Genomic DNA, 18,487 nt, shown 5'->3' with positions numbered 1-18,487 from the left:
TCCATATTTTCCAATTTTTTGTTGTTGTTATATTTGTAAACAGCGTAATTAGAAAAATTKATTTGTCAGTGGACATCATTTTTATTTTGCAGAGTCATCATTCAGAATGGGATTCTGATCTAAGTTGTCTTATCATCAGACTGTTACCATACTAACTGCATGGCTATCAGTCTGAAAGAAGTTGCTGTAAAAAAGACACAATCGTCTCAGATTACCTGCTACATAAGGACAAAATCAGCAGACAACAGGTAAAGTATGTACAAATTAAGTTTATTCAACAGTCTGATTTGTGATGGGACTGTTCACAAAAAGTGCACCTACATGTTAGAGACATGTCTTCTACTCTCTGATTAGTACAAGCTATGATGTAATATGAGTTGGTATGGAGCGTTTAATTGTTTTTAAGAAAAAAAAGGAAGAAAAAAAAGAAAAAAAGGTTTTTAAGACGCTTTAGACATATTTGCATATTGCATTATAGTCAATGGCAAGTGATGACTCACCAAAATGTGACAACCAATTGTCTCTGTAATTAAACTAAATATATAAAAAATATATTTGGTGGGGGATCAACTAGTACAGAAAGAAGGAAAATAAGGACACACGTAAAAATGGGTTTATTTCCTTTAATGGCGCCCGGATCTCCGCCTTATTATCCGGTAGATACTCTTGTGTTGCGCGCGCGTGTCGTCAACCAATTCCTATCTCGAGTGTCTGACCCGCGGTGGGCGAGTTGGGCTGTGTCTGCGAACGAAGAGAGCGTACGTTTCAGACACCGTGTAGGTTACACAACATGACTTAACTGAGAATAAAATGCTGCAAAATCATAAATTGACACAACTCAGAGACTGACACGTTTGTTCGCCAGTTTGGAGAGAGAGCCTGGAACCATGAAAAAATCAAGCCCGGCCAAGCCACCACCACCAGCTGAAGTCACCGTGCCAGACGACGAGGTTACCGTGCAACAACTGAACGAGCTTTTGTCAAACAGCAGCGGATTTTACAGTTTACCAACACAGCATTTCAACGAGGTCTTCCCTAGAATATACGTTGGTAACGCGTAAGTTATTTTTATTTGACCGAATTCTGAGGGATGTGTGCGTTAGTTGTGCTGAAAAATGTATAACAATAATTGTATAGAACAGGGCTCTTCAACCCTGTTCCTGGTGAGCTACACTGGTTTGGGAACCAACCCGAGGTTGTAATTAACATGATTGTTAAACGAACTAATTGTTAGAATCAGGTGCGCTATATTCTGTTTGGAGTGAACCTACAGAACAGTAACTATCCAGGATCTGGGTTGGAGAGCCCTAGTATACAATTTAATCACCATCAATTTAAACCCTATTGTAAACGAATATTTTCCAAATCAAACCATTCCAAAAACGTCAAGAAAAGGTGTCTCCGGATTCAATTGGCTTGAACTAACCTTGTCAAGTAATGTATTTCATGCATTAGGCTAATGCAATCTCTTCATAATATTTGCCACGAGCATGGGAGGTGGTAGCCCAATATTGGGCTAAAGGAGTCTAAAGTTACTCCAAGGATCTTTCATGTTCTTTTTAAAGGTGCAATATGCAGAAATCACTGCCATTTCCTGGTTGCAAAATTTGCCTAATTTCAGTTTGTGACAGAACAAATAATCATTGTGTAGAGAATCATTGTACCATCTAAACTGCTGTGAAATGTCTTTTCCATAACCCAAAATATTGTATTTACAGTTGTTTGAAGCTGGTGTACAAACCTAAAGTAAAAAGGTAAGAATGGGAAGCATAGAAATGGCGCACAGAACAGATCTGCCTCAGACTTGCTTTCAATGAGTGACAGATCAATAACTCACATTTCTGTGAATTTGTTCAGTCGCCCAAAAAGTTACTTATTGCAGCTTTTAAGGGCGAATTGGCTCAAAGCCAAATACTCCATCTAAATGTGACTCGATTCTCGGTACGGTTCTAGAAACATAAATCCCTGTACTTTAATATCACATCACCGATAATTTGACAAATGAAAAAACACGCGTTGCGTCTGTCTTCCATTTCAGAGACGCAGATAGCTAATAAGCACAGGTAGTCCACTCTGTCTTCCGCCTGATTTCCTTAAACAAACGCTGTAACATGGCCGTGTGGGAACCCTAACCCTATAAAGGTGTATCAATTTAACCTTTTTGTTTTTTGAATATAATTTCTTGCCGATATGAAAGATAAAGTCCTTATGCTTTCAAAACCGTATCTCAAGCGATGCGTGTTAAAGTTCAGACCGAGCGGCGCGGCTCTTCACAATACTTCCCCCTACAGAAGACGCCTTCGTCCAATGATTTGCTCTGAAGGAAATGGTGAATATTCTAGACTCATGCACCCTCTCGAACGTTCGTGTTCGTATTTCAAGGGCGATATGAAGCCTTTTTTTAATGAAATGAAACAATTCCATATTATTGTTTAACGATATTGAGACACTTTTTAATTGACATCCCTCTACTCACCTCCCTTTGTCTCACTTACCTTTTACACACACAAACAAAGGGGGGTGGAGGGTTACATTTACATTTAAGTCATTTAGCAGACGCTCTTATCCAGAGCGACTTACAAATTGGTGCATTCACCTTATGATATCCAGTGGAACAACCACTTTACAATAGTGCATCTAACTCTTTTAAGGGGGGGTTAGAGGGGTAGAAGGATTACTTTATCCTATCCTAGGTATTCCTTAGAGGTGGGGTTTCAGGTGTCTCCGGAAGGTGGTGATTGACTCCGCTGWCCTGGCGTCGTGAGGGAGTTTGTTCCACCATTGGGGKGCCAGAGCAGCGAACAGTTTTGACTGGGCTGAGCGGGAACTGTACTTCCTCAGAGGTAGGGAGGCGAGCAGGCCAGAGGTGGATGAACGCAGTGCCCTTGTTTGGGTGTAGGGCCTGATCAGAGCCTGAAGGTACGGAGGTGCCGTTCCCCTCACAGCTCCGTAGGCAAGCACCATGGTCTTGTAGCGGATGCGAGCTTCAACTGGAAGCCAGTGGAGAGAGCGGAGGAGCGGGGTGACGTGAGAGAACTTGGGAAGGTTGAACACCAGATGGGCTGCGGCGTTCTGSATGAGTTGTAGGGGTTTAATGGCACAGGCAGGGAGCCCAGCCAACAGCGAGTTGCAGTAATCCAGACGGGAGATGACAAGTGCCTGGATTAGGACCTGCGCCGCTTCCTGTGTGAGGCAGGGTCGTACTCTGCGAATGTTGTAGAGCATGAACCTACAGGAACGGGTCACCGCCTTGATGTTAGTTGAGAACGACAGGGTGTTGTCCAGGATCACGCCAAGGTTCTTAGCACTCTGGGAGGAGGACACAATGGAGTTGTCAACCGTGATGGCRAGATCATGGAACGGGCAGTCCTTCCCCGGGAGGAAGAGCAGCTCYGTCTTGCCGAGGTTCAGCTTGAGGTGGTGATCCGTCATCCACACTGATATGTCTGCCAGACATGCAGAGATGCGATTCGCCACCTGGTTATCAGAAGGGGGAAAGGAGAAGATTAATTGTGTGTCGTCTGCATAGCAATGATAGGAGAGACCATGTGAGGATATGACAGAGCCAAGTGACTTGGTGTATAGCGAGAATATGAGAGGGCCTAGAACAGAGCCCTGGGGGACACCAGTGGTGAGAGCACGTGGTGCGGAGACAGATTCTCGCCACGCCACCTGGTAGGAGCGACCTGTCAGTTAGGACGCAATCCAAGCGTGGGCCGCGCCGGAGATGCCCAGCTCGGAGAGGGTGGAGAGGAGGATCTGATGGTTCACAGTATCAAAGGCAGCCGATAGGTCTAGAAGCTGTCTCTTATACACATCTAGATGTGTATAAAAGACAGCCGTGACACAGAGAAGAGCAGTCTCAGTTGAATGACTAGTCTTGAAACCTGACTGATTTGGATCAAGAAGGTCATTCTGAGAGAGATAGCAGGAGAGCTGGCCAAGGACGGCACGTTCAAGAGTTTTGGAGAGAAAAGAAAGAAGGGATACTGGTCTGTAGTTGTTGACATCGGAGGGATCGAGTGTAGGTTTTTTCAGAAGGGGTGCAACTCTCGCTCTCTTGAAGACGGAAGCGACGTAGCCAGCGGTTAGACCAGTCTGTCATATTCCGCTGGCTTTAAATCCATTGTGGTTGGTTGACTGGGTACTATAGGCGATGTACGTGCGGACTCCCTACAATTTATAGCCCGCCATTCCAGTAAGGTCAGTTCTTACTCATCCTTTATGCTGATTGTGTTTGCAGGAGGTGTGGGGGTCCCGATGTATATGCAAAGTCCACCTCAAACACAGCATGTACCTAGTCTAGACACAGAGTAAGGGGTAAAAAAAAAAAAATGCATGGAAGGTATGTTTACATGTATTGGGTGAAATAAATCCACATTGAGGACGTGTGCAGAAACAAAAAATGTAAATGTTATATAGAATACGTCAGTCTAGTAGATTATATAGCTTTACGTTCCCTTTACCCATATAAAGGGCCATGTACAGGAAGCCCATGCTGTAGAAGAAATTCTCTATTGTATAATGATATCATCACTTGGCTCCAGTTGTTGCCTAGAGAGCAGCAAGAGAGTGAGCAAGACAGAAAGCAAGCACATTACCTCTGTTACAACAAAATAATTTTGAATATGCCACTCTCCAGGGCCAGCTAACACGTTGACGAGACGTCTTCCTCTTTACACAATAGTCATGTTCTAAGGCATGTGTCGAACTCGGGGATGGCCAAGTGTCTGCTGGTTTTTGCTCCTCCCTTGTACTTGGTTGATTATGGTCACTAATTAGTAATTAACTCCCGACACCTGGTTGTCTAGGGCTTAATTGAAAGGGAAAAACCTGCAGACACTGATTTTGACACCCCTGGGTTAAGGGGGTGAGGTGTCTGTGCAAAAGGCTGTTTTTGCCTTGATTTTAAAATGTGTAATGTAGACCCTTAGATATTTGAGACGGCACAGTAAATATGTGCATCTCATTTGTTCCTACAGGAAATTAGATGGAATATTTCACTCAGTTTTGTTATTGGTTCACACAATTTAAAATAACGCTTAATATGACCTTGCATATTGTGAAGTGTCATCCTCCAATGCAGAGTTAAGGTGTAGGTACAAGTAAGATGTATGGACAGCCTATCGATTAAAGCTCCACACACGGACCACTCACACCACTGTCTACTACAGAGACTAGTCAAATCAAATCAAATGTATTTATATAGCCCTTCTTACATCAGCTGATATCTCAAAGTGCTGTACAGAAACCCAGCCTAAAACCCCAAACAGCAAGCAATGCAGGTGTAGAAGCACGGTGGCTAGAAAAAACTCCCTAGAAAGGCCAAAACCTAGGAAGAAACCTAGAGAGGAACCAGGCTATGAGGGGTGGCCAGTCCTCTTCTGGCTGTGTGCGGGTGGAGATTATAACAGAACATGGCCAAGATGTTCAAATGTTCATAAATGACCAGCATGGTCAAATAATAATAATCACAGTAGTTGTCGAGGTGCAGCAAGTCACACCTCAGGAGTAAATGTCAGTTGGCTTTTCATAGCCGATCATTAAGAGTATCTCTACGCTCCTGCGGTCTCTAGGAGTTGAAAACGAGCAGGTCTGGGACAGGTAGCACATCCGTGAACAGGCTCAGGGTTCCATAGGCAGAACAGTTGAAACTGGAGCAGCAGCACGGCAGGTGGACTGGGGACAGCAAGGAGTCATCATGCCAGGTAGTCCTGAGGCATGGTCTTAGGGCTCAGGTCCTCAGAGAAAGAGAGAATTAGAAGAGAGCAGGTACTTAATTCACACAGGACACCGGATAAGACAGGAGAGTATTCCAGATATAACAAACTGACCTAGCTCCCTGACACAAAACTACTGCAGCATAAATACTGGAGGCTGAGACAGGAGGGTCAGGAGACACTGTGGCCCCATCTGATGATACCCCCGGACAGGGCCAAACAGGAAGGATATAACCCACCCACTTTGCCAAAGCAAGCCCCCACACCACTAGAGGATTATCTTCAACCACCAACTTCTTCCTGAGACAAGGCTGAGTGATAGCCACAAACATCTCCGCCACGGCACAACCAAGGGGGGGCGCAACCCAGACTGGAAGAATCAGTCAGTGACTCAACCACTCAAGTGACGCACCCCTCCTAGGACGGCATGAAAGAGCACCAGTAAGCCAGTGACTCAGCCCCTGTAATAGGTTAAAATCCCAGTGGCGAGAGGGGACGCGCAGGCAGAGAACAGGAAGGGCGGTTCGTTGCTCCAGGTCTTTCGTTCACCTTCACACTCCTGGGCCAGACTACACTCAAACATATTACCTACTGAGAGTTGAGTCTTCAGTAAAGACTTAAAGGTTGAGAAGAGTTCTGCGTCTCTCACATGTAGGCAGACCATTCATAAAATGAGTCTATCAGGGAAAATCCTGCCTCCAGCTGTTTGCTTAGAAATCTAGGGACAATTAGGAGGCCTGCGTCTTGTACGTAGCGTACGTGTAGGTATGTACGGCAGGAACAAATCGGAAAGATGGTAGGGCAAGCCCATGTAATGCTTTGTAGGTTAGCAGTAAAACCTTGAAATCAGCCCTTGCCTTAACAGGCACCAGTGTAGGGAGGCTAGCACTGGAGTAATATGATCAAATTTTGGGGTTCTAGTCAGGATTCTAGGAGCCATGATTTAGGCACTAAATGAAGTTTATTAGTGCTTTATCCGGTAGCGGAAAGTAGAGGCATTGAGTAGTCTAACTAGAAGTAACAAAAGCATGGATACATTTTTCTGCATCATTTTTGGACAGAAAGTTTCAGATTTTTGCAATGTTACGTAGATGGAAAAAGCTGTCCTTGAAACAGTCTTGATATGTTTGTCAAAGAGAGATCAGGGTCCAGAGTAACGCGAGGTCCTTCACAGTTTTTATTTGAGACGACTTTACAACCATCAAGATTAATTGTCAGATTCAACGGAAGATCTCTTTGTTTCTTGGGAGACTAGTATCTCTGTTTTGTCCGAGTTTAAAAGTAGAACTTTTTCAGCCATCCACTTCCTTATGTCTGAAACACAGGCTTCTAGCGAGGCATTTTGGGGCTTCACCATGTTTTATTGAAATGTACAGCTGTGTGTCATCGCATAGCAGTGAAAGTTAACATTATGTTTTTGAATGACATCCCCAAGAGGTAAAATATATAGTGAAAACAATAGTGGTCCTAAAACGGAACCTTGAGGAACACCGAAATGTACAGTTGACTTGTCAGAGAACAAACCATTCACAGAGACAAACTGATATCTTTCCGACAGATAAGATCTAAACCAGGCCAGAACATGTCCCTGTAGACCAATTTGGGTTTCCAATCTCTCCAAAAGAATGTGGTGATCGATGGTATCAAAGGCAGCACTAAGGTCTAGGAGCACGAGGACAGATGCAGAGYCTCGGTCTGACGCCATTAAAAGGTCATTTACCACCTTCACAAGTGCAGTCTCAGTGCTATGATGGGGTCTAAAACCAGACTGAATCATTTCGTATACATTGTTTGTCTTCAGGAAGGCAGTGAGTTGCTGCGCAACAGCTTTTTCAAAAAAAATTGAGAGGAATGGAAGATTCGATATAGGCCGATTTTTGGTTTTTTATATTTTCTGGGTCAAGGTTTGGATTTTTCAAGAGGCTTTATTACTGCCACTTTTAGTGAGTTTGGTACACATCCGGTGGATAGAGAGCCGTTTATTATGTTCAACATAGGAGGGCCAAGCACATGAAGCAGCTCTTTAAGTAGTTTAGTTGGAATAGGGTCCAGTATGCAGCTTGAAGGTTTAGAGATATAGTAGTAAAACACTAGTGGCTTCACGTGATCTGTGATAAACTGTAGGTCAGCTAGAGCTGTTGCTACCATAGCTCAAGCTGATGAGTAGCTGGCTGCTGTTCAATCAAAACAATGGACACGCACTAGGGATGTCGTTTTAAAACACACAATGCAAATAGTCTGGGTAACCATTGGTTACCTGTTCAGAAGTCTTATGGCTTGGGGGTAAATATAGAATAAGAATAATCATTATTTCCACGATTCTAACAGTTCATCCACGTGTTCTTCTAAATCTCAAGTCAAATCATAATTCTATCATTTGATAAAAAAATAAGGCCTAGATTTGTTCTGCCACCATCGTGCAGCCCTACGTGTCCGTGTGGAGAGGATTTGAAATGAGTGCAGGAAATGCTGAATTTCTTTTCATTTTTTTGGGGGGGGGGGGGTTGAAGTTCAATTGACCATTATGAAACAATCAGATTGAAATCACTTAGAATGTATGTGTTGCCCCCCTAGGGTCACGCACTACTCATAAAGCAAATATTGAACTTATTATTCAAAAACATAAAATATCGTGAAAAATACAGGTATTTTGTCCATGGTTGTAGCATAATGAATGAATGGCGGGAAACAACGCAATTCCATATTTAGAAAATACATTCTCAGTATTGGCGAGCCTAGCATGTTGATATTTGTTGCGTACTGCATACATTTTTACTGAACAGTACGTTCTAAATCAGGGCTATTCAAGTCCGCTCCTGGAGGGCCGAAACACTTACTGTCGCTATTTAGAAACMGATGTGGTGATTTGTTTGAATTATTCAGTCGGTGTTCCTTTTCAACATCTCGGTGAGAAAATACAGATGGCTACGACAGGTGGTCATCTATCAACATATACAGTGCCTTCCGAAATTGTTCACACCCCTTGACTTTTTCAACATTTTGTAACGAAGGGTTAAAATGGATTTAATTGTCAATTTGCCAGCAACCTACACAAAATACTCTCAAAGTGTGGGGGGGGGGGGGGATACACGTCTTGATTTGGATAAGTATTCACCCCCCCTCAAGTTGGTTGTTGATCATCACTAGACAGCCATTTTCAAGTCTTGCCACAGATTTTCAAGCTGATTTTTAAGTAAAAACTGCCACTCAGGAACATTCACTGTCTTCATACACAACTCAAGTGTGTAGATTTTGCCTTGTGTTTTTATGGGTTATTGTCTGGCTGAAAGGTGAATTTGAAAGTGGAGTGGTACCCAGTGATGTGTTGGATTTGCCACAGACATAACACTTTGTATTAAGGACAAAAAGTGAATTCCTTTGACACTTTGTTGCAGTATTACTTTAGTGACTTTAATGTTTTGGAATTATGTACAGGCTTCCTTTTTACCCTGTCACTTATCTTAGTATTTTGGAGTAACTACAATGTTGTTCGATCCTCAATGTTCTCCTATCCCAGCTATTAAACTCTGTTTTAAAATCACCATTGGCCTCATCGTGAAATCCCTTTCTCTCTGGCAACTCAGTTCAGAGGAACGACTATCTTTTGTAGTGACTGGGTGCATTGATACACGATCCAAAGCTTAATTAACAGCTTCACCATGTGCAAAGGGATATTCAGTGTTTGCTTTTTTTTCATTTTTTTCTCTCATATCGGTGCCCTTTGAGGCATTGGGGAAAACTTTCCTGGTCTTTTGTGATTGAATCTGTGCCTGAAATTCTCTGCTTGACTGAGGGACCTTACAGCCAATTGTATGTATAGGGTACAGAGAAGGGGTAGTCATTAAAAAATGTTGACCACTATTATTGCACAAAGTGAGTCCATACAACTTATGTGATATGTTAATCAAATGTTTACTCTTGAACTTTTTTTTCTTTAAAACCTCTTTGGCCAAGGCGAGTCGCTAGCGACCCACCTCGACAACATCCGGTGAAATTGCAGAGCGCCAAATTCAAATTACAGAAAYAGTAATAATAAACATTCATGAAAATACAAGTGTTATACATTGGTTAAAAGATTAACTTCTTGTTAATCCAGCCGCTTTGTCAGATTTCAAAAAGGCTTTACGGCGAAAGCATAACATGCGATTATCCGAGGACAGCGCCCCGCACACAAAAGCATACAAACATTTTCCAACCAAGCAGAGGAGTCACGAAAGTCAGAAATAGCAATAAATCACTTACCTTTGAAGATCTTCATCTGGTTGCAATCACAAGGTTCCCAGCTACATAACAAATCGTCCTTTCGTTCAATAAAGTCCTTCTTTATATCCCAAAAACGATGTTTTGTTGGTGCTTTTTGTTTAGTAATCCACTGGCTCAAAGGCGGTCAAAACATGCAGACGAATACATCCTAATAGTGTTTTCTATCTACTGCTACCAAGTAGCTTCTGGGCCTGAGTAACAGGCAGTTTACTTTGGGCACATCAGTCATCTGAAATTCCAACCAAAAACCAATATGCCAAAGAAGTTAACCTTTTATTTAACTAGGCAAGTCAGTTAAGAACAAATTCTTATTTACATTGACGGCCTAGGAATGTGCCTTGTTCAGGGGCAGAACAACAGATGTTTACATTGTCAGCACAGGGATTCGATCTAGCAACCTTTCGGTTACTGGCCCAATGCTCTAACCACTAGGCTACCTGCCGCCCCAACTTATTTAGGCTTGCAATAACAAAGGGGTTTCAGCTTTTAAGTGAAACATTATTTCTAAACAAAATTCCACCGACATTGTGTAAATCAGTGACACAATCTCAATGTAATCAATTGTATATTCAGGCTGTCACACAACAAAATAAGGGGGGGGGGGGGGAGTGTGAAAGGTATGAATACTTTCTGAAGGTACTGTGTAGCATACCCAAGTTCATTTAGGTTTGTCTGTTAGAAGAGCGCAAATGTACCTGTTGCTGCAATTGTCCCAGTTTTATTGATTTCAATACAATATCAATATGAGTTTGCGCCTGTTGTTCATTTAAAGTAGAACAAGCTAATCAATTCTCGTCTTGAGTTACTACTTGGTAATTATTGGTGCACTGCATCTTATAAGTTGCTTTAGCAAAATAAAAGTAATCTGAACACAAGTGACTGACGTGTGTGTTGAGGAACTTATATGTATTCGTTTTGAAAATATCTTATTTGTTTCAGCATATTGATTATGAATTTGGACATTTTGACACTCGGCCATGACAACCGGAAGCAGCAACGGTTTCATTTTCAATGAATGTTTTAGGAATATAATAGTTAATTGGGAAAGTATTCAGACTCATTCAATTTATCCAAGTTTTATTACGTTACAGCCTTATTCTAAAATGSATAGTTTATTTTCCCTCAAACTACACACAATACCCCATAATCACAAAACATTTGTTCAGGAAATTGACTCAGTACTTTGAAGCACCTTTTTGCAGCAATTACAGCTTCGAGTGTTMTTGGATATGATGCTACAAGCTTGGCACACCTGTATTTGGGGWCTTTCTCCCATTCTCCTCTGCAGATCCTCTCAAGCGCTGTCAGGTTGGATGGGGAGTGTCCCTGCACAGCTATTTTCAGGTCTCTCCAGAGATGTTCAAGTCCGGTCTCTGACAAGAACATTCAGAGACTTGTCCCGGAGCCACTCCTGTGTTGTCTTGGCTGTGTTCTTAGGGTTGTTCTGTTGGAAGGTGAACCTTTGCCCCAGTCTGAGGTCCTGAGCGCTCTGGAGCATGTTTTCATTAAGGATCTCTCTGTACTTTGCTATGTTCATTCAGATGTGGATTCAGGCCAAAGAGTTCAATCTTGGTTTCCTCAGACCAGATAATCTTGTTTCTCATGGTCTGATAGGGATGGACTATGGTGAAGCATTGGAGAAACTGCCCAAATCCATGTGTGCCAAGCTTGTAGCGTCATACCCAAGAAGAGTCGAGGTTGTAATCGCTGCCAAATTTCGAAACTTGTTTTTGCTTATGGGATTGTGTGTAGATAAGGAAAATAAACTATTTAAATCCTTTTTAGAATGAGGCTGTAATGTAACAAAACATGGAAAGTCAAGGGGTCTGAGTACATTCCAAATGCACCATCTCAGGGTACAGTAGCACAAAGAACTCTCTCTACACAATGTATAGAAATATTGATCAATACTGTGGCATAATATTTTTGTCTATCATTTATATTTATACCCCAAACCATTGGTTTCCAAATATTTAAGAGTAAACTTTGCTATGGTCTTTTTTTCAACATAAATCACTTCCAGTTAAGCCCAGTATGCTCCTATTATGCCCGGTTTGCATTGAAACACATGGGAATAGTGTGTTTATCCCCAATATTCAATAATCATCATAAATAGTTTGGTTTCGATTTCTAAGTTGATTTAAAACACAAACTACAGTTAAGCATATTATGCATCTAGCCATGTTGCCATTACCAAGATTGAAACCTCTGTACTCTTTCCAAGACGTTTGGAGTGGACAGGTAGTCGTTGATGAAGAGAGAAGAGTAAGATCAGGGTTGAGGGACGTCTGGGACAGAAGACCTAGAAGTGGTGTACCAAAAATGCAAAGAAATGAGGGCCACGAAGATGACTACTTGGAGACTACTCGTGCACTTTTGGGTGGGGGAATTGTCATCTTGTCATCTTTCATTCATCTGATCCCATTTTTTTGGTCCACCTGTTTTATAATACAGTAGTTTCAAACCTCCTGCTCTACTATCTTCAGATAGGCTTTAGGAAGTGCTACTACTTTCATGATGAATAATAATGATCTTATTTATTTTAATAACTGTAGGTGAGGTTAATATAATTATTCTTACAGAAATTAGGGCAGTATACGTTAGACATGTCTAAACTTAGACTTATAATACTGTATGTTTGTCCTGGCTGCTATCATGGTCGAACACTCCCTGAATGATACGTTTACTACGCATCTGTGACTGGATTCAAGACAAGCTCATTACACAAACTTGAGGCGTGAGTCACTCTCAAACGACACCATCCATGGAGCCAAAAGTTAATGGAAGCCATGACATAAGGTGCACAAATGCTTTTATCGACACCCGCTCAGTCTTTAATATAAAAGTGCTGGGCAGCGCCTTGTTGACGGCACACTTTGGTTCTTTGTAAGGGCTTGTTTTAATAATGCATGGGCTGGGACTGCACAGAGGAGTGAGTGGAGGACAGGGCAGGTAAATGGAGGGCGTGAAGGCATTAGCCATGCACTGAGTATAGCCTGTGCATGCACCTATATGCGCGCACACGTACAAACACAAGCGGGTATGCATACACTTGGSTAGGCACTGGTGTACAAACACATTCAAATGCATAGATGCTTTATTTTGTACACTTTGGTGCTTACAGGCACATCCTCTGAAACATGTATTGTACACATGCTCAAAGTTACACATTCATCCTCAGCCCTTTACGGTGGCTTTGTCTTTACAAGAGAAATGTGACTGGATTTGCGAGAATAGACCGAGCCTCAGAGTGAATAATGAGAGGGCGAAGTAGATGGCAGGGAGATGGAGAGGGGTAGATGGAGGAGAGCGAAGGGTAGCTATATCGGGTTATGTGAGCAGATCTGAGCGGCTGAGCCTCATGTACTCAAGCCATCGCTCCATCACCTCAGAGTAGCCTTGGCCTGCAAACAGGCCAGACAGATGGGCAACCTCATCCCCTAGTCATAAACTAAGATGGTGGCAGACTGGTTCTTCATTAGTTAGCCCTGCAGTGGGAGGCAGTGCGGGCATGTTGACCCTCTGTCCCAGGGGACCCATCCAGGGTCACTCAGCCTCTCTCCATGCCCCTGCCTGGAGCCTGATRATATGCTCATCCAACTGCAGAGCACTCTGGGATGAGATGATATAGCCCCCAGAGCATAGTAAATACAGTAAACATGACCTGCATTCAATGAAAGAGTTCTGAGACAGGATTGTGTCGAGGCACAGATCTGGGGAAGGGTACCAAAAAATGTCTGCAGCGTTGAAGGTCCCCAAGAACACATTGGCCTCCAACATTCTTAAGTGGAAGTTTGAAACAACCAAGACTCCTTCTAGAGCTGGCCGMCTGGCCAAACTGAGCAATCTGGGGAGAAGGGCCTTGGTCAGTGAGGTGACCAATAACCCAATGGTCACTCTGACAGAGCTCCAGAGTTCCTCTGTGGAGATGGGAGAACCTTCCAGAAGTACAACCATATTTGCAGCACTCTACCAATCAGGCATTTTATGGTAGAGTGACCAGACAGAAGCAACTTCTCAGTAAAAGGCACATGATGGCCCGCTTGGAGTTTGCCAAAAGGCACCTGAAGGATTTTCAGACCATGAGAAACTAGATTATCTGGTCTGATGATACCAAGATTGATTCTTTGGCCTGAAAGCCAAGTGTCCATGTCTGGAGGAAACCTGGCACCATTCCTATGGTGAAGCATGGTGGTGGCAGCATCATGCTTTTGAAAACCTGCTCAGGACCTCCGGCTGGGGCAAAGGTTCACCTTCCAACAGGACAACGCAGGAATGACTTCGGGAAAAGTCTCAATGTTCTTGAGAGGCCCAGCCAGAGCCTGGACTTGAACCCGATCGAACATCTCTGGAGAAACCTGAAAATAGCTGTGCAACTATGCTCCCAATTCAACCTGACAGTGCTTTACAGGATCTGTAAGGAAGAATGGGAGAAACTCCGTTATAGCCGATTTGGACATATTTGTATAAAAGACTGAACATACTGAGCTCCATTTACATTTGTGTAAAAATATTAATGTATATGATGAAATATTAGGTACGTACCTTTTATGATTTATATTTACCTGATCGAGATATATTCATTTGTTGTTAGTGTAATTCAGTTTTTGCCCCCCCTCTTGCCCATTCCTTGTACTGTGTTAAGTGTGTTAGTATAAAGGCAGGAAGTTGGGCCTTCGGGGGAGGGAGTCCTTGCTAGACGCGGGAGCGGTATAGTTTTTTGACCATACAGACATACATACAGACAGGTCATATTATGTATTTGCCATATCAAGTAATCTCTGCTTTAAGTTGATTGGAGAATCMTTTTTTGTTAGATATATAAGAAGAATAAACATTTGTTGCACCATATCCCTGGATCTCATTGAATGTTTGGCCGTTTGGAAACCTTGAGTGTGAACTGTATGCGTAYGAAACAACCCCGCTTCAGGCWTGGGCAGTGGCTATGGTAAAGAGGAAAGGAAGCCACTACACTCCCCAAATACAGGTGTGCCAAGCTCGCAGCATCATAACCAATAAGACTTGAGGCTGTAATCATTGTCAAGGGTGCTTCAACAAAGTAGTGAGTAAAGGGTCTGAATACTTCAGTAAATGTTATATTTCATATTCATATTTTAAGTACATTTGCTAAAAATTCTGAATTTGTTTTTGCTTTGTCATTATGGGGGTATTGTTTGCAGATTGGGGGGACTATTGAATCCTGTCGTGGAATTATTGTAATCAAAAGGAGACTTTTACATTTCTTCAAAACCAGTAAACYTTTATTTAATTTCTGCACTAATGAAGCTTGTCATCGAGCCCCCCCATAGGTGATTCATTGAGCACACCGACAAAAGATACCATGGCCTTATATAGCAAAGATACACCCCCTTCAGTCTACATGACAAACAACAGATGTATGGAATGAGTCACAAGGTTAAGATTCATATGAAAGATACTTACAATTCACAGCAGACAGTATCTGCTGTAAAAACTGTTCTCATTGCGWMGAAACCAGTGTCTGGCCCCGAGCCATCTCTCCCTGGTACCTTTTTTATAGAACAGAAACATTAACTCATGCTCTGGAATGCGGTATCACCCAAAGACATCGTAAATCTTCTGTCAGTGTTAAATCTCCCAGAGGTCCACTTTTAGTTCACACAGACACAATAGAGTTATAAGAACCCTCTATTCTGTTGCATGAAACAACCATTTGATGCAATTACAGTATTATAACATAATGTTGCAGTTTTGCTCTCACAATCCCATTTTAGAATAAGGCTGTAACGTAACAAAATGTGGAAGAAGTCTAGGGGTCTGAGTACTTCCCGAATGCACTGTATAATAAAGCATTCCATGCATCTCATTTGCAGACTTATGTAAGAGCCTACTATTTGTAATGTGATTAGTAGATGGTCATCACTCATCGCTGTTTGCAAAAAAGACCGTTAGATGAATTGCGAAACGCCCATAGTGTAGAGGCCTTGGCTATAGTCAGATACGTTACTTATTTCTTTGCATGAAATGTGTTTTCCCTCACGCAATACTACTTACTACACTATATGACTGGAGACATTAGCAGAATTTATTTTTTAATTTGACAAATTACAGGGTAGCATACTCTACTGACACTCAATAAAAACGATGTTGTCCATATCATATGCCTACGAGAAGGSGAGACCCAAATAAGAGGACATGTTTGTCCAAAAAGGAACTTGGGTGGTACTAACCCAACAATAATATAGTGAATGAGCGCACTCACCGGGGATATGGCCGATGCTCTCCGCTGGTGCCAATAAGATGGGTAATAGGGCTACTGTTCCCTCAATTTGAGAATTTTAATAACTAAAAGACAGATGAGTCTTTTCATTGTCTTCTCTTTACAGCGTTAGCCATTTTCTTTCCAAACTATGTTTTCCTGCGATTTTTATTATATTGCGACATTCCTGGCTAGGCCTCTACTTTTCACTGACAGTCGCAACTCAACAAGCATCTATTTGGTATTTGCAGCGCGCGCTGCCTTTCCGAATGTAGGCAATACAAAAAAAAWTATATTTAAGGCTAGGGAAGCTAATCAACCTCTGGCCAAATCATGCTTTAGCAGCCTATTTTGAATGATTGTATTTCTGTGTAGGCTAATTAGGCCATATAATTTTGGCATTTTAATTCAAGCCTTATGGACGCTCTGAGCCAATCTACTATCCCCCATAGTGAAGTTTGGTGGAGCCACTTTTAGACAGTGGATATGTCTGCCTATGTTAGTGGTCCCCCAGGGGACAGGGGAGTGTTCGGAGCCCAGTGCCATGCAGACCAGTGTTACCATTAGTCGGTAATGGTGTGCTTTTGGCTGTAATTTGTTGTTGAAAAGCCGATTTTAAATAAAAATGCCACCGGTCAATTGTCGGGGAGAAGAAGAAAAGGATTCATTGCTATAAAAAAAAATCTATACAAAAATGATGTAGCCTATTCGTATGAAATTACCTGTTGGGCTCTATCGTCCCTCAATTGTCCCAGAGTCTGTTTGGGCTATTTCTCAACAAGCTAACATTTCCACTTCACAATAACAGCACTAATAGTTGACCGGGGCAGCTCTGTTAGGGCAGAAATTTGACATACTGACTTGTTGGCAAGGTGGTATCCTATGATGGTGCCACCCTATGACGGTGCCACGTTGAAAGTCACTGAGCTCTTCAGTAAGGCCATTTTACTGCCAATATTTGTCTATGGAGGTTGCATGGCTGTGTGCTCGATTTTACGGGTGTGGCTGAAATAGCCGTCACCTCTAATTTGAAGGGCTGCTCACATACTTTTGTGTATATACAGTGTAGGTTTATTTGGTGTGATAATCGACAAGCAGGAAGCGCATGCAACAATCACATTTTCACAATGATGCTCCGAGAGTGCATTGACTACTCAGAACATTTATGGTGACCAGCAGGAGAGGCTTTGAGACGGTGTTACGACAATGGCTTGAATAGCATGTCTGGGACAACTTTGTCAGAACTGCTAGAACCTGGTATTGTTGAACCATGTACTTTGTGTTTAGTTTGACAGCCACTGTAAAGTAGGTCTAGCATTTGCTTATTTGCTGTATCTACCCTTGAGTAGCTACTCAACAAAGCTGATAAGAGTGATTATGGAAGCCTTCAATATAACTATTGAAGTAATCCAAAGCAATGTACTCGGTTGTGCCCCGTGCTTAATCAATGTCTGCCGTCTACCTCATAAACCATAGAAATATCTATTTCTATCTCACAGGTTCGTGGGCCAGAATCTGATGCGTCTGCAGAAGCTGGGCGTGACCCACATCCTGAATGTGGCGGAAGGCAACTCCTTCATGCACGTCAACACCAATGCAGATTTTTACGCGGGCTCGGGCATCACCTACCATGGCATCCAGGCCAATGACAAGCCGCAGTTCAACCTCAGTAACTTTTTTGAGGAGGGGGCGGACTTTATCGAGAAGGCTCTGGCACACAACAATGGCAAAGGTGAGTCTGACCACTCTGTGTCTATTTAACCTTATTCATAGGTGATAATTGTGTATTTAAACCATTTTACTATGCAGTTTATAAGCAAATACCTGATTTCTATACAATAACATAGTGGCAACTGCCTCTTATACAGTGCCTTCAAAGTATTCATACCCCTTGACTTATGCCACATTTTGTTGTTACAGCCTGAATTCAAAATGGATTAAATAAATCTCACCCATCTACACCCAGTACCCCATAACGACAAATTGGAAACATGTTTTATGTTTTTTTGCAAGTTTATTGAAAGTTAAATACAGATCTAATTTACATAAGTGTTCAATACTTTGTATAATAACTAGTGGTGCACCGATATGACATTTCCTGGCTGATACCAATAGCTGATATTTTCCTTGCAAAAAAAMCCMGATACCGCTATTTACAATTTTTGCGACCTTCTAAGCATTCTAGTACAGTTAAATAGTTAACACCCATACGGACGCAGCGGTCTAATGCACTGCATCTCAGTGTTTGCTGACTTTTTGTACCGCT

The 18,487-nt window shown here is 42.3% G+C and overlaps 1 protein-coding gene across 1 annotated transcript in view; it reads left to right on the top strand.

Moving 5' to 3' along the window:
* Window positions 1–669: 669 nt before the first annotated feature.
* LOC111967020 (dual specificity protein phosphatase 3-like) overlaps window positions 670–18,487 on the top strand; it is a 29,407-nt gene continuing 11,589 nt past the window's right edge. Inside the window, exons 1-2 of the mRNA XM_023991925.2 lie at window positions 670–1,057; window positions 17,721–17,953. Of these exons, the coding sequence (XP_023847693.1) occupies window positions 888–1,057; window positions 17,721–17,953 (403 nt within the window). The 5' untranslated portion in view covers window positions 670–887. The remainder of the gene's footprint in view (window positions 1,058–17,720; window positions 17,954–18,487) is intronic.

Source organism: Salvelinus sp. IW2-2015, linkage group LG8 (assembly GCF_002910315.2).
Source record: "Salvelinus sp. IW2-2015 linkage group LG8, ASM291031v2, whole genome shotgun sequence".
Classification (NCBI taxonomy): Eukaryota; Metazoa; Chordata; class Actinopteri; order Salmoniformes; family Salmonidae; genus Salvelinus; species Salvelinus sp. IW2-2015.
Note: the sequence above shows the minus strand (reverse complement) of the source record. Positions and strands in the feature narration are given on the sequence as shown.